Source organism: Canis lupus, chromosome 7 (genome assembly GCF_011100685.1).
Source record: "Canis lupus familiaris isolate Mischka breed German Shepherd chromosome 7, alternate assembly UU_Cfam_GSD_1.0, whole genome shotgun sequence".
NCBI lineage: Eukaryota > Metazoa > Chordata > Mammalia > Carnivora > Canidae > Canis > Canis lupus.
In genome coordinates this window covers 22,786,827-22,810,431 of record NC_049228.1, presented here as the reverse complement: position 1 = coordinate 22,810,431, position 23,605 = coordinate 22,786,827, and the positions used below count along the sequence as shown (strand labels likewise).

Genomic DNA, 23,605 nt, shown 5'->3' with positions numbered 1-23,605 from the left:
GGGTGGCAGGCTATGCACAGGGCCTTCACCAGCTTCTGTGGTGTTTCTAATGCCTTCTCTTCTTCCTGTTGTACCTGGTAACTCTCCTGCTTATAGCTACTGCTCTGTGGAACCATCATTATCTGTGTATTTTCAGACGCCTGATACTTTTTTTTTTTTTAAGGGAATCATTCTATCTAAAATGAGCTTTTCTTTACTCTTTGTGTATTGGTATAAATGAATACTGGGGAAAGTTTTGTAAAAAGGAGAGAAGATAGGAAAAGCATTTCATCTGACAGTTGGTGGGAGGATGGGGGAATGTGGTTTATCCGAGCAGGGCCAGAACTCCATCCCTGTGGCCCGTGCAGGCTCTCCACTTTGAAGCTCCACTGTATTTTAGATAACAACAGCAGCTCTTGTATATGGGGCCGCCTTTGTGGGAAGCGCTGGGCCAGATATGTTCCCTGAAGCTGTGTTATTCAGTGCTTGAGGTAAGCACATACAACTCCTGCTGTGTGAGTGAGAAATCCAAAGCACAGAAACAGACGGTGGCAAGCCCAAGACCCCCACAACTGAGTAGAGGCGAATGTGGGGCATCCACTGGAATTTCAGAAATGGGAAACCTAGAATAAATTATTTCTTTGCATTTCGAGCTTTCGTGTTCAGCAGGCAGGTAACCCCTCTTCTAAGTGTCATACTTCCCCACTGGGTATCAGGCCCCAGCCATGGAGCTGGATGTCCCTGGGGCATGTTTCCATGTCCTACATCTTTCCTGAAAGCCTGGGAGAGAAGACAGGGGGACACAGGGATGAGAGGAAGCAAGTGAATCATTTTTCAAAGTGGTGCTCCCAGCCTTCTGGATCTTGGTACCTGTCCTCAATACCCGACGTACACTTAATGCGCAGCATCGCTTAGAACTTAACAATCCTAGAAAGCAGTTTTGATTGTCATCAGCGCCCAAGCTTTCATAGGCTCCATCTGTGAGTCAACAAATGTGATGTTGTGATGTGTTTAAGAATCTTCTTCCTGCAAGTGTGACCCTGTGTGGCTCTGGTCAGACTGGCTGAACAGTAAGTCTTCTGTGGGCATGTGCACACTGGAGTTTTATATCAGTTTATGTAACACATGTAAACAATTTAATCTTTCAATTCTCCTTCTGGTACAAACGTTACGATAAAGCAGACATCAGTACTGGCATGCTGCAACTCTGTTGGCAGAAAAGGCTGTAATTTGCTTCCTTTTCTCAGCTAGGTGGGCCACAGTATGGAGGCCTCCCAACGTGTGTGTCAGGGAGACTCACGTCACGTACCCAGCGATTTGAGTCATGCTTAGAGTTATGTTTACTCCTCCCCAGTAGGTGTTTGGAATTCTTATGTCAGAGAGGAGCCCAACCACGCACTCAGCAGCGGCCCCGGAGAGGCCAAGTACATCAAGGAAATGTGGTTTGGAGTTGTGTCCACACTAGAAGTGGGTGCTGACCAGAGTCAGAGGTTGGAGTTAACTGCACCTTTTCATTGCCAAAGTACTGGACGCTTGATGGTTTGGGGGAGCTTGCTCAAAGGAATTAAGGAACTTGCTGTGACCTTAGCCAATTGACTTAATCTCTCTGAGCCTGAGTGTCCTCATTTGTAACCACAGAGTTCTTGTAGGGATTAGAAATGATTTATGAAAAGCACCTAGTTACACAATGCCAGACATATAAGGTGCTGAGAAATGGCAACTGGGAAAAAAAGGGAGCTGGTAACATAATTATTACCTCTATTTAACAAGTATATTATTTTTCTAGTGTATTATAAGATACTCATTTTTTCTCTCTCTGTGAGAGGCCTTGACTTGATGTCTTCATTTTCAGATGCATCATTCACAATTGGGCTTCTAAAAACATTCTACATATCAGAGATGAGCCTCATCAAGTGATGTCCCTTGTTATTTAGTGGTTAAAGGGCTCTTTGTATGCTGTGCTAATAGTCTCAGGGATGCCCATGAAACAAGCTCTCACAGAGGAATTGCTGAGGCTGGTCCCTGTGCTAACTGCTGGGCATAGAAAGAATAGAGCTTGGTCTGGACCTGCACACAGGCAAAGGAGAGAATGGGAGTGGGATTTTCAAAACCACAGAGCAATGCCTGAAGACAGGAGCCAGAGGCTGCAGTGGGTGCATAGAGGATAGTGTGCCTGCCATGCAGAGGAGTAAAACTAAGTGCCACTACAAAGGTTATACTTAAATAGGCTCTGAGGGATGAGTAAGAGTTTGCTAAGCAGAGAGACTTGAAAAGGCTATTTGTCAGGAGAGAAAAGAGCATGTTTCAGCGAGCTGTGAGAAGGGTTTGATGTATCTGAGGAATGGTGATTAGTTCATTGTGCTGGGAACATAAATTCATAGACGAGCTCAAATAAGTAAGGCTGGAGTTAGCTAGTGAAGAACCTTGGATCATAGTAAGAAATTTGAATGTATTCCCCATAGGTGATGAAGAGCCAAGGGGCATCACATTTCATACAACTTTTATTTTATATATATAATTTAAAGTAGGGAGTTTAAAACATAAGACCACATATAGCTAATAAGTCTACTCTTAAAATTGCTGTCTGTTTTAGTTGGGGGAACGTGAGGGGCCTTTGGATGACTTACTGAAAATCAGCCTAGTAAGGAGTTTTGTGTTGAAAGATTCAGATTATAATTATTTTGTGTTGAATGTTTCTAGGATAGAAGCTGCCCACTTTCATCTCCACAGGCTGCCTTTATGACTTAGTTAAATTCTTCTGCTTCATAACCTTGAGATTTTCATGTCACTGTGAATTTTTAAAAGATGAGGTCTATACAAGAGGGAAATGAGTTGAGAAATAGCTGTTCCCAGGTCCCCTAGGGCCTTTCTACCTATCACCACTCCCCACCACTAGAGGCCTTCCGAATTTCATGAACCCTGTTCATCCTACTGCTTCTCCTTACTTCCCCTCCTCCTTTATCTTTCCAGGGTCCCAGGCAGTGTGTGTGGTGCCTGCACTGAAGATGGAACATTCCGTCAGTATGTACACACAGCTTCCTCCCGGCGTGTGTGTGACTCCTCAGGTTACTGGACTCCAGAGGAGGCTGTGGGTAAAGGACCAGAGTTTTTTTTGTTTATACTTATTGGCTGCTGAGAATGGGGGTGGGAGTAAAGGGCGGAATGGTGGCATGGTGAGAAAGAAGTTTTGTGTATGTGTGCGTGTGTATGACAGAAAGAGGGAGAGGGAGAGAGGGAGAGAGGGAGAGAGAGAGAGAGAGAGAGACAGAGAGAGAGAGATTTGCTGGATATCTCCAGGGGCCTGGAAAAGACTCTGCCTGGTACCCTTGTATGTCCCACATGTGATTAGCATGGGGGCCCAATGGCTGTGGTGAAGCAGAGGTCAGCATAGAGGACAGAGGGATGGAGAAGACAGCAGAGTTCAGGGGGTGGCTTCAGGGTGAGAGTTCAGACCTTCAGTGTTACACACACCTACCAGCCCATGGAGCAGCCTTGCCACATAACAATGTAAGCTGATCTCTATCGGGAGAGTAATAGAGAACACATTGCAGGGAACGCTGATGCACACACAGCCCAAACTGGTCTGGATGGGGATGGGGTGGACTAGGTGTTCCAGACTCATCGTTCTCATTTACGTTATTTTACGAGTCTCTTAATCATGAGTACTGGTTGTGCTTTGGATGTGATCTTAGTTAGGCTCTAGGAGGGGGAAAATGTTTTTAGCTGTCCCTTTCCCTGCTCCTCACCCTACTTCTCATTTAATATTCCCTCATATGTATATCGAGGCTTCTAGAACAAATTGTAGCTGAATGTCATTCCGGTTCAAGTCCAGAAAATACTGTTGCGAGTTTTAGTACCTTCTGTTGAATGGCTTAGTTTCTTCCATCACCACCATCTTTAATGTTTACCTAGTTATCATCTTTTTCTTGTATTTATTAAGATCCTAAAAACTACTTAGATGCGTTGGACACAGTCCTATTTGAGTTAGTTTGCAGTCCTGACTCTGACCAAAAAAGGGAGGACATTGGTTTTAGAGTCAACAGTGTCTATAAAATGTCCCCTTGAGCTCCCACTTACAGGAGAAATTGGGAGAGAGACAATGTACTTGATTTTGATTGACCAGATGGAACTTTTTTCAAATGAGAGTTTTCAAGGAAGAATGGAAAATGACTATAAAATTCACATTGGTATTATGTTGGACTCATGTAGAGGTCGACATTTCATAAAATGCCATTTCTGTGGCAAACAAATTGCCTTGTGCTAGTTTTAATGCCCATTCAACTCCCTGGCCCTGCACTTCTCTTTTTAATTCTTGGCAAAATTTAAAGTTATGTGGTAGAGGTGAAAGGAATTAGAAGTTCTGGGTTCTAATTCTTGTATCTTGAGGCAAACCAGTCAACATCCTAGGCCTCTGCTTCATGTCTTAATGTGAGATTGTGATAAAAACTTTCTGAGACAGCACCACAGTAGAGTTGGCTTCCAAGGGTTTTTACTCTAGTTTTGGAGATGACTATTGGAAAATACTGCTAAGAAATACTAGTCTTCCTTTGCTTTGGAAAGATGGAGAACCTAGTCATTTAAAATATACACAATGAAAATGATTGAATCCCCAGCAGAGTGTGCACAAACACATAGATTTACAGATATGGTCAACATATGCTTAATGACACTTAATTAACACCAACTACTTTCTAAAATGCTATGAGGAATAGGAAATTGAACCAGACACATTCCCTGCATAAATATCATCTTTCTGGAGATAACTTCCCTATCTCTATTATCCAAAAGAGTCCCTAGCCCCACCCCATCATTCTCTAGTCCTTTATCCTTCTTCATTTTTCTTTAAAGATGCCATTACCACTTTATCTATTTAGTTTTGTATCTATCACCCTACCATAAGCATTATAATGGTGGGACCTTTATCTTTCTTGTTTGCTACCCTATATCCAATACCTAGGTCAGTGCTAGGTGCGAAAGAGTTACAAAGTCAAGTTTTGTTGAACGGATGAATATAAATAAATGAATAGATTCACAGTATAGGCAGATGATAAGGCCAGATGTAATACACATATACACACATACATGCACATTTGAACTTGTTTCCTCTGGGCTTTGAAACATTCTTTATTTTCCAAATTCGAAAGGGCTAAATAATTCTACTTTTGCAAATGTAGTTTGCAAATGTTCCCAGGGAACATTTGTATAGATCTTCTATACTAACCTAGTAAGCCATGGGTTAAATAGTGCTTATTTCATAAGTGAGGAAATCAAGGCTTTATAAAGACTTGCCAAGGTCACACAGTATAATGGCACAACACCTATCAGAGTGTAACTCTGCTGATTCCTAATTCAGCACTTCTTTCTCAAATTCCCCTTATGTGGTATGAAAGAAGACCACTTATATATATTTCCACGGAATTGACCTTAATATAGTTGCAATATTTGATTTTTTACCATCCCATTTTTACTTAGCTACTGAGTGTCCATTCCCCCCAACCCCCGCTCAAGAATACATGTCTCTATTTTCTACCTGCAGTTGCCTCTGTGCAGTGACCTAACTGCTCACACATACCTGAACAGGAAAATTTCAAGATATGGTTTTAAAATTTGGATAACAATCAGTTGGAAGGACTGCTAAGATCACTTAGGGAATTAAAAGAGTTGTACCAAGAGCCTAGTTAAATAGAACGCAGTGACACACTGAAACCAACATTGGCCTTATGAATAAGTAAAACGGGGTTTCAGAAGCATGAGTTTATCATAAATTATTGATAAACTAAATAGAAATAATTCTCCTCTGCTCAAGGACTCTTGAAGGACATGGCCTACCTTCTCTTGCAGCAGCCTCATGTTTCCACAAGGGATCTGGGCCACTCCATTCTCTCTCTCTCTTTTTTTTTTTTTTTTTTTCACTCCATTCTTAATGCCTTGCTGGACTTCTCTTGTTAAAGGCATCATGTGGAGGGGCTATGGAGCATATACATAGTACTTTTACATCATTATAACTTTGTCCTCAGTAGTCCTTAGGATCTAGCCCACTAAGTTGACCAACTTCTGTAGGCATTAGCTCAAAGCTCTCTGCCTCATTCTTCTTTCTGGTGGCTCATATGAGCTACTCATTTTCAGACTTAATGGGAACTCCTAATGTATCTTTCTTTCTTTGCTCTCCTCCAGGGCCTCCAGATGTGGACCAGCCCTGTGAGCCAAGCTTGCAGGCCTGGAGTCCAGAGCTCCACCTGTACCACATGAACATGACGGTGCCCTGCCCTGCGGAAGGCTGTAGCCTGGAGCTGCTCTTCCAGCACCCAGTCCAAGCTGACACCCTTACCCTCTGGGTCACCTACCTCTCCATGGACTCCTCCCAGGCACTTTTTGACACAGAGATCTTGCTGGAACACCAGGATTCTGTGCACCTGGGCCCCTTAGATACTTTCTGTGACACCCCACTCACTATCAAACTGCATGTTGATGGGAAGGTCTCGGGGGTGAAGGTCTACACCTTTGATGAGCGGATGGAAATTGATGCAGCTCTGCTGACTTCCCAGCCCCATAGTCCCTTGTGTTCTGGATGCAGGCCTGTGAAGTACCAGGTTCTTCGTGAGCCCCCATTTGCCAATGGCTTACCCATGGTGGTGACAAATCCTCACAGGAAGTTCATGGATGTGTAAGTTGGGCAGTAGAGCTCTTTAAACCATGGGGCTTCCTGGGGTTCTGGGAGTGGGTTATGCTTTCCCTTTTCTCACTTTTTTTCATTCTGACATGCCTTTAGTTAGAGAAATGTTCAGAATCTCAGAGAAGATTTTTTATTCTAAGGCAGCATATCTGAGATGAAGAAAAATATTCCCCAGAAAGGGGCCAGTGGGTGTTCTGACTCATGTTGCCATCATTAGGATTATAGAAAAAAAAAAGAGGTTCTTACATGAGTGCTTTTGCTGGACTGAAAATATTTGCCACAAATAAGTTGGTCATAGTCCATTTCTATCTGATGAAACAGTTTAAATTTTGATTCCTTGTTACTTTTGGATAATCTGCCACAGCTCCTCTAACATTTGAAGATTGTAGTCGAGTCTTCTGTAGCTATGCAAGGAAGCCAAGACTCCTGCAGACACTTCTTCATTTTGAGACTCATTCCTTTTGTGTGTTTCACACTTCCCTCCTTTTCTCCTGCCTCTTTCCCTCTCTCTCTCTTCCAACCCTCCTCTTTCTCTTTCTTTCTTCTGTTCCTTCCCCATGTTGTGAGTTCCGCTGTGTTCTTGACTCTGTGTGCTTGGTGGTGGGGATACAGACTAAGGTAAGATCACTGGCTCAAAAGAGTTCCAGGTGTAACATAGGAGGTTGGTATCCCCAAAAGCAAATTACTCCCACTTCAAAAGTTTCAGAGACTGCCCTGAGGGCACAACTTGGGGTAAGACGGAAGTTTTATCGGCAGGACAATATTAGTTTTTGCTGCATTGGAAATAATCACAAAATGAAGTGGGTTAAACTGACAAACTTTTTTTTTTTTTTTTTTAATGATTCTGTGGACTGGCTAGGTGCTCTCATCTGGACTGATATGGCCAGGGCAAGCTCATGTACACACTAGGGTACATGGCTGGAGTGACTGGGAAGATGAAGGCTTCTTTCCAGATGACTTCTCATTCCCTGGTAGCCTTCACACCAACGCCCTTCTTGGATCTTCCAGGGTGGGCTTGTTCTGGTTCCTGTAGTGGTGGCAGGGCTCCAGCAGCAGGGAGGGCATTACCTTACTCATGATGATGTTCCACTAGCCAAAGCAAATCACGTAGCCGATTCCCAATTGAATGGGTAGCAAAATGGACTCCATCTCTTGGTGGGAGGAGCAGCAAAGTCACATTGCTGAGGGGCGTGAAACCGGGGAGTCTACCGCAGCAACACGCAAGTAGAGGACATTGTTCACCTTGAGCTTTACTACATTTTTCTTTTCATACTTGCTCTCTGCACTAGATCTAGAAGACAATGAAATGGATGCAAAGCTAATGCAAGTGAAAGGAGAGATCACAGGACAGATTTAAAAGTAAAAATTAGTTTTCAAGCTTCTCTAATAAGGCAGTTAAAATGATATTTGGCATCTAACATGCTATCCACATATCACTCAGACACATACACACACAGAATATTTAAGGTCAATAATATCTCATGTTATGGATGAGAAAACTAAGGGTTAACCTTAATTTGGTTGAACAGTGCTAGTCGTGGAGGACACAAGATTAAAATCCAATTTCCTTTTATAAACCCAGATCATTGAAGGTTGGAGCTGCCTGCTGCTGAGTTTTCTCCACAAGAAGTGTCAACACATTTTGACACTACTGTCCAATCCTTTCCCAGCCGCAGGGCAGTGTAAGACTTTTGTGTGTGGCTGGATGAGAAGTCTATAGAAACCACCCTGCAGAGGGAAGCCATCAGAACTGATTGGGATATAAAATTTGTTTTACTTTTGAAATAATCTGGCACTCTTGTGAAAAGATTGCTTTCCAAAAGAAAGCTGATATGGAAATATGAAAGTCTTTAATTAATATTTAGGTGCCTTTCCTATTAAAATAACAAAAGCCAGTACAGAGATTTTTGAAGATGTTTTTGAAGCCCCATGATATTTCCCATTTGCCGGTTGCAGCATCAAGCGAGAGGGGTGCAGGCTTTGTGGCTGAGTTGAAGAATCTGTTGAAGAAGAGAGGGTGGGAGCAAGAGATTTCTTGTGGCCATCAGGGCAGTCCCCGAAACCCTTTGAGATCCTGTCCTCCTAAGTCACCTCCATTCTAACTTGACTTTGCCAATTGTTTTCCAATAAGGGCAGGCACCAGATGAGGGAAAGGGGACAGAATCTGTTTTTGGCCACAGCAGCTCCCCTCTTGAGCCCCTGATCCCACCTAAATGTCCACTCTTTCCTGCTCTCCACCTGATCAGTACACTTGGGTTCTCGAGGGAGTCTGATAAACTCCTTCCATCTCTAATGTCAACCAGTAAAACTCCACTCCTGGCACTGATGCATTTTGGCAGCCTTAGAGGTGGGGAACACTCTAACCTATTTCTAGCTATAGGATTTCTGGCACCCCACCCCAAAATGATGGTGGAAGATGTTCTCACCTCCTTCTGGGAGAGCATTCATCCTTCCTTCTAAGTTCTTTAAGGTAAGAATTCTCTTGAAAGACAAGAAAACTGTGATCCGCAGACCCAGGAAGGGCTTTCTGTGCCCAAACCCTGAAGCTTTCCTCTTCAGTTTCTTTGATTACTTCAAAGATACAGAAGACCAGTTTTCCAATCACTACTTGTTGTTCTTTTTAACACAATAAAGGTATACTTGACATGCAGTCCTCCTAGATTTTTCAGGACTATTCATTAATTCAGTGGTACTTCAGCCAGTATTTATGGCACAATCACTCCGTGGAATGTACTAGGAACATGGAGACCAATAGGCTTTCAGACATTTTGCTGCTGTGTCAGACTGTGCCCTGATCTTTGTTTCACAATACGTGGCATATGTTTAACATTTATGTTCCCCATAAATATCTTTTAAACTCCTGCAAGCCATCTGCAAAGGACCCAGGGCAACATCTCGCTTTCTGGATGTGGTGGTCATGGCTCATTGGTTTCCACAGGGAGGTCACACCTGGACAGATGTATCGATACCAGGTTCAAGCTGAAGCTGAAACAGAACTAGGAGAAGCTTCACCTCCGCTGAACCACATCCATGGAGCTCCTTATTGTGGAGATGGGAAGGTGTCAGGGTGAGTATCAGGTGCATGGGAATGTGTGAGCAAGAATGCCCTGCCCTGCTCTGACCAGGAGTGTTAATCTTGAGTTTTAGTTTGACTTGTTCAGGAAATTGGGAGGCATTGTGTGATTCTAGCATTAAACAAAATCTAGGACCAGGTAGTGATCCTGAGAGGTCACACACATCTTAGTTAAGGAGAAGCTCACTTTTATTTAGAGCTCACCACGGAGTATTGAGATATTGGGGCTGATTCAGGGTAGGGGGCGGGTCTTAAAGTTTCAGAGAACAACAACTGCTGGGCAGTGATTAAGGGAAGGAGTTTATAGGGGAGAAGGTTACTTGTCAAATGATGATAAGGACGATAGGAGAGCATCTTTTGGATCAGTGGCCTATCTTATGCTACTAACACTGTGTGACCTGAGGAAAGCCAGTATAGCTTTCTGAGCTTCACTGGCTCATGTGGCCCCTGGAAGACCTGACTGTGATGGAATTTACATCCATTCTGTAAAACCACCAAGGTAAAGATGAAATTACTACTTTGGCTTTTGAACATACCATGTTCCCTTTTTCTGTTGCCCTTTGTGCTATCAGCCTAGGTGACTAATTCACTCTGGTTTATCTGGGACTTTCCCAAATCTAGCCCTGAAAACTCCCATGTCCCACCAGTCACCCTATACTCATCTATCCTGAATGCTCATCTCTCCTAATACATTAGTTATATAGAGCTGTAGGGGTAGGAGGCTGGATGGCCAGGCATGCTGATTATCTTCGATTCTGCATCCTAATAAGATGGCATACTTTTGATTTCCCAGACTAGGTGAAAATACATAATATCCTGAAGCCCCAATAGAAAGAATTCTGTAGCCTTTCTTGGGATTCCCCTCCATCACTTAACAATCAATAAACACTGCTGAGTCTCTTGATCTTCTAAGATTTTTAACTTGTGGTTTAAGCCAAACCTTGTTAACACCCAGACCTGGCTAGTTGGCTTCCAACTTCTTCCTAATGCAGGCTCAGCTTTCCAGCCCCCTCATTCAATTGGGGCTGCCTCCCAGGCACACAGAATAACTCTGGCTGCTGTTGGTGCTGTCTTTGCTCCAGTTGCCTCATTCTAAGTCTGCAAGCTGCCACTTACAGTGTCTGTGGGGCTTGGTTACCATTACTACCCAGCCAGAGCCCTCCTTGAGCAAAACACTCTGCCCCATGTTACAGTATCTCTTACAGCACTTCTCTGTTGGTGGCTTCCTTGAGGCCCCAGGATGCCATCTCGCTTGGAGGTCTGGGGCAGCAAAGGGTGAAGAGCTGTCTTCCTAAGTTGCTCTAGCACGTTTTCTCCTGTGCCTTGAAACAGCTTCACCTGAAGCAGCAGCTGCTTGGCTAGTGGGCCTCACAAGATTCCTCCTTCAAGCACTCCTTTATACTTCTGCATAATACTTCTGTATTCCCTCTCTGCAAAGTGCCATACTTGGTTCTGCCATCCAGTGGGAAGGGATCTATGAATTGCAGCTTTGCTCAGCCGGAGGCCCTCCATTATACATACAAAGAGAGATATGAATTGTTTAATCCACTGTTTTAAACTTGAGAAACATATAGATTCAATCTCAAATCCCGAAGAAGTCATGCTGAGACTCTAGTTTTAATAATTTTTTTGTCATGTTGGGTAACACTATAATAAGACTATCAAAACAAACATGGTAGGAGACCCTGAACTGGGGACTTATGTTCACGAGGAAGTGATCATCTCAATCTGTCCAGTGTGGGATGTCTCAGCCACATGTGCTGTCAGGCCTTTGAAATGTGGCAAATGCAGCTAAGAAACTGAATTTTATTTAATTTTAAGTAATTTAAATTCAATTTAAAAACTTGATTCAGTTATCAGAAAACTTTTAAGTATTTTTGGAAGAACTTGGGTAGGTGAATCTAAATACAGATCAAGTGTTTAAACTCATGTGTTGTAAGTGAAAAAACACATCAGGTTTCTTTTTTTTTTTTCACAGCAGGTTTCGAAGATGTAGGATGCATAAAAAAGAATGTGACATGCTTCACTAATAATTTTTATACTGATTACATACTAAAATGACAGTATTTTAGATGCGTTGGGTTAGATGAAATGTATTATTAAAACTAACTTCACCTGTTTTTTTTAAATGTGACTACTAGAAAATTTAAAATGATATGCATTGCTCTCATGTTTCTACTGGGCAGCTGTGCATGAGATAATATAAAACATGCTTATATTTGCCGTTAAGATTATCTTCAAAATAAAAATGAATTTGAAGTATCCTTAATTTCTTCACTCATGTTTTTCATATCTCTGTTATCTTCTCTCCATTTACATCCTACCATTTAAAATATTATTATGTAATTACATTTATAGCATGCTTTTAATTCATTTTAAAGCATCTTCATATGTAATTACTTAATCTTTACTCCATCCCTGTGAAGAGGTATACTTTAAACAGTGGTTAGAGCTATTAGTATTTCCTAGGTCTTTATCTACTTGAGTTAAAATATGCGTCCATTTTGGACATGGTGCAATGTCAAGAAGAAAAAAAATGGTAACCATAAACCCATTTTTTAAAAGATTTGTTTATTTGAGAGAGAGAAAGAGAGAGTGCTCGAGTGTGAGCAGTGGAAGGGGAGAAGGAGAGGGAGAGGGTCTCCAGCAGACTCTCTGCTGAGCATGAAACCCAATCCAGGGCTTGTTCCCATGACCCAGAGATCAAGACCTGAGGTGAAATCAAGAGTCAGATGCTCAACCAACTGGGCCACTCTAACCCTCAATCCATTTTACATCAGCCACATCTATTACCAATTTTGTTCCCATAACATGCTTCCTGTAGTCCTTGGTCTAAAGTGACTCTCTCACCCTAATCCAATTAGTCATCAGCTGTGTCAGGATTTGAGGTTCAAAACAAAACAATGACCATTTCTTCTCCCACTATTCATTTCTCTCCTGCAATATGTGATAGCTGCCACCACGTAGTGGTAGGGAGTGAGGACCAGGAACGAGCCTTAGTTTTGCTCAGGACTGAGACCAAGCAACAATCAGGCTGCTGATTCCTTGGTATATAAAACAGGAGCTACAAAACCCTAACTTCAACAACAACCACATCTAGATAGAATAAAGCAGTGAAAACAGTAAACATGAATAGAAAACAGAATCTCGCATAGACAGGTAGCTTTATCCTCACCAAAGCAGCTCACTCATCGTAGGGCTGGTATGTGTTTTCTACCTTAATGCCATCTACCAGAAACACTGGCAGGACCCTCATGAATCTCCTAGATGTTTCTGAGCCATGAGCTACTTCTTCTGTAAAAGCATTTTTTTTAACTCTTGCTTTTCTCCAACTTGTACTTCTTAATATACAATTGGGAATTTTAAGAATTTAAAATAATAGTAACTAAACAAGACAAATTATTTCATATATGTATGCATATAAGAATGTATATTTTTTCCTTCCAGGAGCCTGGGAGAAGAGTGTGATGATGGGGACCTTCTGAGCGGAGATGGCTGCTCAAGGGCTTGCCAGCTAGAGGAAGGCTTCCACTGTGCAGGTGCATTGAGGAGCGCCCTCTAGGCTTAGGTCCTGTTTCTGCAGGTGTCTCTGTGTCTTCTTTCCATGAGCTTTTGATATCCTATAAACACATAGTGGGATGCTAATCACACAATGATGTTTGATGTGTCTACACAATTGTAGAGGTTCTACATAAAAAATCAGCATAGGAAGCATTCAAAGCCAAAGGGAGTGCAAGGTATCTCTTGGTGGCTGTGTTTAATAGATAAGATCATGACAGATGACAGAGGGTCCTAACACTGCTTAATCCTGGAAAATCACTAGTAATAAATTATCACTAGGTGGCTTTGCCTTTGGATTCTTGTCACACAGGAAAGCTGTCCAGAACACTTCTCCCAATTCTGGTTAAAGACATCATCAGTAGGCTTCTTACATGTAGATTGTTTTTTTAATTACCATCTGCATACATTGCAGTGTTTCTGTGGAACATAACCATTCGCCAAAGTTATTTTAAAGAGCAGTGCATTGAAAAAGATTTTAATGCCTCTAAATCTCAAGGTAAAATAGGATGGGATTATAATTATATATAATTTATTAAGGTGTTAAATACTACATGTAGCACACAAAGGCCCTGCTATCTAGAGCAGAATCATAAAATTATAGAATCTTAGTAGTCTTCTATCCATCCATCTGATAAAACATATTCAGTACTTGCCATGTACCATGAGTCTGAAAGACACCCTGATCCCTTCACATGTACAGTCTACCAGCGATTTGGAGTCTAGCTTCCTTCCCATATAGAAATTTCTTCTGCCAGTTCTTGAGAGAGGGGCTTCTAGCTTCTGCTTACATACTTCTAGCAATGAAGGACATATGTTGAAATGCACAATTCTACTTAAAAATGGTTTTATCTGTTATACAATTCTTCCCCTCTTTTCTAGTTTGGAAATTGAGGCTTAAATCATTGTAGTGACTCATCCACGGGCATACAACAAAGCTCTGCAAGGCCGGCCCTGGAGCTCAGCTTCCTAATGCTTAATCAAGCGCTTTTTCCTTGCTATGAAACTACAGAGGATAATTCTTTTCCCTGTTTTATTTGACTACCATTCAGATATTTGAAATGCCTCCCCATTATTCTCCTTTCCAATCCAAACATCCCCTCGTGTGATTAGGTTTCCAGACCCTTTCCTATTTACCCTAACCTGGCATGTTTCGTGTGGTCAATGCCCAGAAAGGAATTCAATACTCCAGATGTGGTCTGGCTGTACAGAATGCACTGAACTGATTAACTCCCCTCCTCTGTACACAAGTATTTGTTAATGCTACCTCTGTTTGCACTGAGTTGTTGTTGTTTTGCTAACATAATGGACTCATGTTGAATACACACACATATACATGTACACATATATTCTCCAAATGCTGTGTTTTCTCCAGTATATCTCAAGCCTCATTTAACTTAAGAGCACACCTTGCTTTGTTTCTAACACATTTGATTCCATTAAATTTGGCTCATATTTCCTTAGCCTCCAAATCCAGTAAGACTATATCTAAATTATTTTAATTTTACAGGATAAGACTAAAATGACCTATTCCACAGTTAGACCTCTGTTTCATTGTATAATAAGCTACTAGTACGCTAAACATATATTTCATTATTTCTCAAAAGATTAGAAGGGTGTCTGTGTGGCTCAGTCAGTTAAGCATCTGACTCTTGATTTTGGCTTAGGTCATGACCTCAGGGTTGTAAGATCAAGTCCCTCATTGGGCTCCACCCTCAGCAGGGAGTCTGCTTCTCTCTCTCTCCCTCACCCCTTGTGCCTCCCCTAGCTCATGTATGCTCTCTCTCTCTCTAAAACAAATAAGTAAACTTAAAAAAAGATTAGGTTTAAAGGAAACTTTGGGAAATGTGTTGTAAAAGTCGTCTGTTATTTTTAGATGAATGTGAAAAAACAGAGGCAAAAATTTTAAGTCCATGGTACAAAAACAAATAGAAGAAGCAAGAAGAAATATTCATGTTTATAGAGAAACAAAAAATATATATCCACATTATAAAATATATGTATATATATACATGCAAACACATATAAAACACACATATTTATGTACATGTATGTATACATACATGTGCATATGTATAAGAGAGAGAAAAAAAGTCATTCCAAATACATATATATTAACTTTAGGGAAATGATTTGGGAAGGCCACAGGTCTGATGGACTGTAGGAGTTTAAAACCCAAAATGGGCTTAGAACCAAGTCCTAGGATCTTCGGCTTATTCTTGGCAAGTAGAGACAGATTTATACCACGGAAGCATCTTAGGCTGGAAGAAATTATGAAGGAAAATAATTAGTAGCTACATGTTGATGAGCCACAGAAAAATTGCTTCAACATCGCTGTGGTATTATGAAGAAAGAAAAATAACAAGAATGGTATAGTAATAGTGCATTTTAGTAATGACAGTACTGAATATGTACCTATATGTTGATTGACTTTCAAATCTTGCTATTATTTTTATGTCCTATTATTTTAAGTAGGGGTAGGTACTATGAAGGTTAATTATCCTACATCACAGTAGGACTTAATAATGGGTTTCTGACTGCACCTTAGCTTTCCAGCCTCGAAGAAAGCTAGTTACATATCTATAGTTTGTACTGTTCACTTAGGAGGAGTTAGCCTCTGAGCACGTGTGGGACTTGTCCAGGGAATATCAGCTCACTTCCCAGTACTCCAGCAGGTTTGTGTGTAGACTCATGCCTCACTTGATTGCTCTTGAAGACAGTGCCTCTGCCTCAGCTTGATAGAGACCCTACCGAACCTGCCTTCAGTGGACCTGGCTCAAATCCAAGTGCTATTGCTTATGTATCAAGGGACCTTTCACAAAATGTTTCCCATGTGTGACACAAGCAAAAAATGCACCCCCCACATGGTTGTTGTTAAGACTAAAGGAAAGAAGACCTTGGAATGAGCCTTGGAAACCCAGGGCCCATATTGTCTGTTTCAGAGCAGTGGCACAGTTAATTGAAGAAACAGTTCAGCCACAAAGAGTAATTGGAAGCAAATCCCTCAAGTATATTTTGGGATATCTGGGTGGCTCAGTGGTTGAGCATCTGCCTTTGGCTCTGGGCATGATCCCAGGGACCCGGGATCGAGTCCCGCATCAGGCTCCCTGCAGGGAGCCTGCTTCTTCCTCTGCCTATGTCTCTGCCTCTCTCTGTGTGTCTTTCATGAACAAATAAATATAATCTTAAAAAAAGTACTTCAGTATTTCAAAGACCATGAGGGGGATCCAGGTGCCTAACATGTCATACTGTTTCTTTAATTTCTCTTTCTTCTTTTACCCACTGCTCTTTTATCTCCTTCCGTTAGGATCTTGCTCAGTGATGCCTTAAAATTTCTTTCTACCTCCAGCCTACTTTTTTCTCCCTATTCTTTGTTCACAGATCCCACCCCTTTCTATACCTTTTATTATATAGATGGATTCTACTCCTCTCCCCACGAAAAAGAATCCTTCTTCCTTAAGGGTGTGTGTGTGTATGTGTGTGTGTGTTGTCTGCATGTTTGGGGTCAGCATTAGACTGATTAGCTGGCAATAGCAGGAGTCTTTTTCACGGACTAGAGAAAAAATGTGATGATTTTTACATGACATATATAACAACACTTTTCAAACATTACACAATTTTCTTGGCAGGGGAGCCAAGCCTATGTTACATATATGAGGGAGATGGGATATGTGAACCTTTTGAGAAGGAAACCAGCATCATGGACTGTGGCCTCCATACTCCTGAAGGATACCTGGATCAGTGGGCCACCCAAGCTTACTCGTCTCATGAAGACAAGAAGTGTCCTGCTTCCTTAGTAACTGGAGAACCTCATTCCATGGTAAATCAAGCCAGAAGCATTGAGTTAAGGCTGAGCAGAATTGTCAAGTGACTCTCTCTCTGAGATGCTTTATGGGGTCTTACATTTCTCTCCTGTCTTTGACATCAGATTTAGTTCCTACTGAACTCAAAATAAGGTAACATTAAATAAAACACTTCTAGGCTGGCAATCAGGTCTCACCCCCACCCTCACCCCCTTACGCCACTTACTCAAACTAGTTTTCATCTAGGAGACTTTGGCTATGCAGTAGCTGATTCCAAGGGATACAGAGCATCTCAAAATTAACCTCAGATGTACAAATATAAAAAATTACACTTGGGCATTGTGTATGGAAGGATTTATTTTAAAAGAATAAAAAGTAGTAGTAAAGAGTCAGAATGCCTGGATTACAATACTGAATTCACTGGTTTTACTATAATTAATATGAAGTGAATTGTCACTTAACCTCTCTGGGCCCCAATTTTCTCATATGTAAAATGGGTCATAGTAATAACTTCTGCATTTAACTCAATGGTTTATTATAAGGATAAAATGGAATATAAAATGTATTATAGATCAAAGTATAAAACAATTTAAAGAATTGTTATTCTTGAAGAAATTCTGGAATTAGTACTAACAACAAATCCTTAGGTATATAGTTTTCCATGAATCTCCACCTAAATAAATAGGAGATCCTCTGAGGACTTGAAGGAGTGACTTCTGTGAATTATAGTTGAATACTGAAAAGAAGATTAAAGGCTTTGGCTTTAGAGTATTATTCCAGATGCATCCATTGCCAACTAAACTCTTCATTCATCATAACAATAAGCAATACTGTCCTTTCAGTGGAAGTGAGAGTAAGCTCTCTAGGTATCTTAGGCCAGGATGAAATCACTAGATTTTATACTTAAGCAGACACTCCGAGGAAATTGAAGAACCAGCCAGGGCTGGTGCTCTAGTTCAAGAAGCTCAGGGACCTAGACATCTTGTAGAGATGTCTAGAGACATCTAGAGTTTCCATCCTTGGCTTGCAGCTTCCTTCCTCCTTCTCATAAGATGACTCCTCCAGGCACGAAGTCAGCACTTCAGGCAGGAAAATGGGGGAAGTTCACAGGGAAATAAGAATATACTAGCTGTTTCTTTCTCTTTTTATTGGGAAAATCAAGACAGCTTTTCTGGAAGTTTAACACTACAGACTTACACCAACATCTCATTGGTAACATCCAGGTCACTTCATTACCTTTAGTTTAAAGGACTGAGGAGATGAGCATTTATAACTGGATTCACTGCCATCTTGAACAAAATTGGAGTTTGTTAATAAGAAAGTAAGGGGAAATGGATATGGGGGAGGCAAGTAGCCGTCTCTGCCACACTTCTTCAGTGAAATCTGGCATCTTTCTCATGAGTGCTTGATGCCCAAGGACAGGAAGCCAGGGAAATCGGAAGATTCTGAGTAACAGCTCCCTGAAGGGGCTTGTAGCTTGTCTGTCTTCCTTAAGTAAAATGGGAGAAATTTTCAGAACAGAAAGTTTCTGTTCCTTGGCTTCTAAACCCAGCTGAATGCTTAGTGGTTCCCTGACTCAGTAGCCTCACTCTCAAGACTGGTGGATCCTGCCTGGTAAGGATGCAACCATCATCCTGGACAGACATCTATGGCTAATTCTGGGGCAGTTGCCTGAAATGTGCCAGGACTGTTCTTTGGGAAGGATCTTTGGGGTGATGGTGGGCTGAGAGTTATCATGTGTGTTTTTCTACTCAGATAAGTTATATCCTAAGGCTAACAGTATTCTTTGACACTGAGAAAAGTTTTCTGCCAGTAATCATCAAACACTCAGAGGAAAACTTTGGTTTTGAGCTACAGAGTTTCATTGTCTATCTCTCACCCTCCACCTTTAATTTTTGATTGAAATTGTATTTCAGATTTGCACATCATACCATCCAAGTTCACCAAAGCACCATCCCCTTACTGGCTGGTTTCCCTGTGTCACCAGTGGACATAGACTGCAGGATAAAAGAAGTGAGCAGACGGAAGGGAGCCTGGAGAGAGAAGGATGAGATTTGGCTCAAAGTAAGTGACCCAAAAGGTTTTTTGTGAAGACCATGGATAGAGCATATGCACGTGTGTATGCGTGCATGTGCTTGCGTGTGTGCGTGCACGCGCATGTGTATGTGTGTGTGTGTGTGTGTCTGTGTAAAGTGATACATTGGAATGCCTTGTTGGGAAATTTTCTTTTTATCAGTCTTTAACATTTTGAATTTATTTTCACCTCTTTTTCAATTTTGGACTTCTTTCTGTGTAAGCAAATCCATCTCTCAAAGTGTAACACCCACCCGGAAAAGCATAAACATCAGAAATGCACAGATCAACACATTTTTACAGAGTTCACATCCTCTCTAACCACCACACAGATCAAGAAACAGAGCAGTGACTTACCCCATAAAGCACTGTCATATTCTCATTGCTCTTCTTGGTTATGATACCACAGAAGCATCTACTCTTTTTAGTTCTATCACCAGAGATTGCCTGTTTTGAACTTTATGTGAAAAACTTTAATGTGTACTTCTGTGTGTCATTCTTTCTTATCAATGTTTTGTTTGTGAGAATGCCGCTGCATTTAGCAGTAGAGTTCATTTCCATGGCTGTGTAGCATTCCAGTGTTTGAAATCACCACAATTTATTTATCCATATTGATGGACATTTGGGTTATTTCCAGTCTTTTTCTGTGGTATTATACATAGTTCTGCTATAAATGTTTCTGTACTATTTTTTTTTTTTGTGAACGTACATAAACAGTTGGGTATATTTGGAACTGTTATATCATTGTTAGGCAGATGACAAGCTTTACTAGAGAATTCCAAATAAGCTTCCACAGTGGTTGTACTAATTTAAACTCCTGCCAAGGACACCTGGGTGGCTCAGTGGTTGAGTGTCTGCTTTTGGCTCAGGTCATGATCCCAGAGTCCTGGGATGAGTCCCATTGGGCTCCCCACATGGAGCCTGTTTCTCCCTCTGCCTATGCCTCTGCCTCTTTCTCCGTGTCTCTTGTGAATAAATAAATAAAAGCTTTTTAAAAAAAAAAACTCCCACCAGAGGCTTATGAGTATTCCAAATGCTTCACATTTTCACCAATACTTGATATTTCAAGTCTTAATTATAGCCATTCTGTTGGGCATATAAAAATGTACTCTCTGTGGTATCAGTTGCATTTACATGTTGACTAATGAGTTGGAAGGTCTTTTAAATGTATACTGGCCATTTGTATATCCTTTTTCTCTTCTCTTCTTTTCTTTTCTGGAGGGCATATTCAAATCTTTTGCCCAATTTTGTATTGGGTTATCTGTCATTCTCTTCTTCATTTATATGATTTCTTTACAAGTTTCTGAATGTAATCTTTTTGTTGTTGTTGTTCTATGTTATTTAGTATGTTCCAATACCATGGCTTACTTTTTCATACTTTTTATGGTATGTTTAGATAAATAGAATTTCTAAGTTTTACAAAAATTCAGTTTATCTTTCTTTCCCTTTATGGTTAAGTGCTTTTCATGCACATTATTAAGAAATCTTTGCCTGTCACAAAGATATACTTTCCTATATTATCTTTTAGACATGTTATTATTTTACCTTCCATATGTAGGTCTACAAACCATCTGGAATCTTTATGTATTGTATGAGGTAGAGATCAAGAATTTTTCCCCTATAGATAGGCAATACATATAGAACCACTCTTTTATTTTGAAACAGAGAGAGAGAGAGAGAGACAGGCAGAGGGAGAAGCAGGCTTCATGCAGGGATCCCGATGTGGGACTCGATCCTGGGTCTCCAGGATCACACCCTGGGCTGAAGGTGGCGCTAAACTGCTGAGCCACCCGGGCTGCCCAGAACCACTCTTATTCAAACTAAAATTTTCTTTTCCCCACTGTATTGCAATGTGCACCTTTGTTATAAGTCAACTAGCAATATCTTTGTGGTCTGCTTATTGATTCTATATTTTGTTTTACTGGTCTGTATATTCTTGCTTCAGTATTATACTCTTACTTATGGTACATTTTTAGGGAGTCTTAAAATTGGATAATATAAGTCCTAAAATTTTGTTCCTTTTATTCCAGATTGCATTAGGTGTTCTTAGCCCTTTGAATTTTTATATAAACTTTGGAATCAGCTTCCATTTCCACATATGGAAAAAAAAACCCTGATGTAATTTTGATTAGGATTTTAATGAATCTTTAAGTCAATTTGGGAAGAGTTTTTCTTTAAAATATTGAGTCTTCTAACATTCCTTCAATGACTTAGATCTTCCTTAAGTTCTCTTGGCATTTTATAGTTTTCTGAGACAAGGGAGTTAAAATTTATCAAATCCTTTTTCTACATCTATTGAGTTGATCATATGATGTTGTCTTCTGTTCTGTCAAAGTCTTGGCTTACTTTGATAAACTTCTAAATGTTAAACTAAGCTTACATACCTGGAAAAGAATAACAACTGGGAGTTGATATATAATCCTTTGTCAATAGTTTTGGATTCTGTGAATCTGTTAATTATTTTTTTCACCTTTGTTCATTAGAGTTTGGCTCCTATTTTTTAAATTTTATTTTACTGTTTTATCAGGTTTTATGATGAAGGCTAGGTTCAACTTCTAAAATGTTTCTTTTCCCCTAGTTCTATGGAATATGTTATGTAAGGTTGTTGTTAATTTTGGAGTTATTCATCAGTGAAACTATCTGATCCTGTGTTTTCTTTGAGAAAAAAATTTAAATTACGAATTAAAAATTTAAAACAAATGTAGAAGAATTTGGGTTTTCTATTACTTCTTGGTCAGTTCTATTTAAATTGGGTTTTTCAAGTAACTTGTGCATTTTTTTCCTAAAAATTTGAGTTTATTGGCATTAAGTTTTCTATAATGTTCTCTTATTTTCTTTGTAATGTTTCTACCTCTAGAAATTTTTTTCACTCATGCTATTGTTAAATTTTGGCTTCTCTTCTTTATTTATTTGTTGATCAGTCTTGCTAAAGGTTTTATTAACCTTTTTATAGAACTAGCCAAAGAAAATATACACATTCTATATGCACATCTATATATCTGTATGTATATAGAGATAACAGAAATGTATATGTATAAACCTAAAAGGAAGGAAATAATGAAAATAAAGAACATACTTGTGTGCTCTTATTTTCATTATTTCCTTCCTTTTACATTTGTATTTAATTTGTTCTTCTTTTTCTAGTAACTTGATATGATGCTTAGATAATTATTTTTTGGCTTCTTTTCTTTTTTATTTTATTTTTTTATTTTTTAAATTTTTTAATTTTTTTTCTTTTCTTTTTTAATGTATGCATTAAGGCTATCTATTTCCTTCTAAGTGTGACTTTGGTGACATCCTACAAGCTTTGGACACCTTGTTTCTATTATCAATTAGTTCAAACATTTTTTTCTAATTTTCATTTGATTGCTTTTCTTTTCTTTCTTTCTTTTTTTTTTTTTTTTTTGGACCACTACATTACATATAAGTGTGCTGTTTAACTTCTAAACATTTGTAGTCATCTACAAATGTAGATAACATTTTCCAGTTATCTTTTTGTTTTTGATTCTTAGCTACAGTCTTCTGTGGTTAAAGAGTATATCCTGTATGGCTTTAGTCTTTTGTAATTTGTTTTTTTTGTTTTTTGATTTTTTTGTCTTTTGTAATTTGTTGAGCTTGAATTATGGACCAGCATATGGTCAATACTGGTAAATATTACATGTACTTTGAAAGGGATGTGCACTCTGAAATTATTCAATAGAGCATTCTATATATTTAAGATAAACTCACTCATCATTGTGTTGAAAGTTTCTATATCACATATATAGTATATATACATATATTTTATTGATATTCTGTGTACTGTTTCTATCAGCTAATAAGTTATATGTTTTAGAAACTCTCACTGTAATCTTGGCTTGTGTTTCTCCTTTATTTTTATCAGTTTTTGATTTATACATTTTAAGGCTGTATTATTAATATACCCACAATTCTCACTTTATATTGTAGTGTGAAACCACAAAATGACCCTGCACACTGAAATTATGCAAAGTAAACTTAATAATCAATGAGGAAAAATTATAATTTGTTACCTGAACTCAAAGTTTTTGTCACAATATTGAATGAATATGAAGGGAAATTTGCAAATAGTAAACTGATATTTATTTAGTTCATTATAATATAAAACATTAGAAACATAGAGAATTAAAGTTTTTCCTTTCATTGTAAAAATGTTACCAACAGTAGTTTGAACGGCATTTGCCTTTTTTTTTTTTTATCACATGACTTACGTTATGAAGCAAGCGGTCTTTCTATGCCTTTGACTCTGCGAATTGTCATATTTCTTTCTAAGTTTGGGTCAGTTTCCAACATTTTATCCTTTGCACTTTCAATGTTATGAAATATCTCTGAGAGTTCTCTTAATGTGAATTTTTTTTGGCATCACTTCCTCTAGGACGTCTTCATCCTATTTGTCACAACCACTTTTCTCATTTATGTTGATAATTT

At 39.7% G+C, this 23,605-nt stretch overlaps 1 protein-coding gene across 1 annotated transcript in view; it reads left to right on the top strand.

The window, feature by feature from the left end:
• Positions 1-23,605, top strand: part of PAPPA2 (pappalysin 2) — a 267,023-nt gene that overhangs the window by 121,999 nt on the left and 121,419 nt on the right. Inside the window, 7 exon segments of the mRNA XM_038542421.1 lie at positions 2,950-3,071; positions 6,154-6,643; positions 9,591-9,719; positions 13,173-13,264; positions 16,913-17,103; positions 19,003-19,131; positions 19,133-19,150. Coding sequence (XP_038398349.1) covers positions 2,950-3,071; positions 6,154-6,643; positions 9,591-9,719; positions 13,173-13,264; positions 16,913-17,103; positions 19,003-19,131; positions 19,133-19,150 — 1,171 coding nt within the window.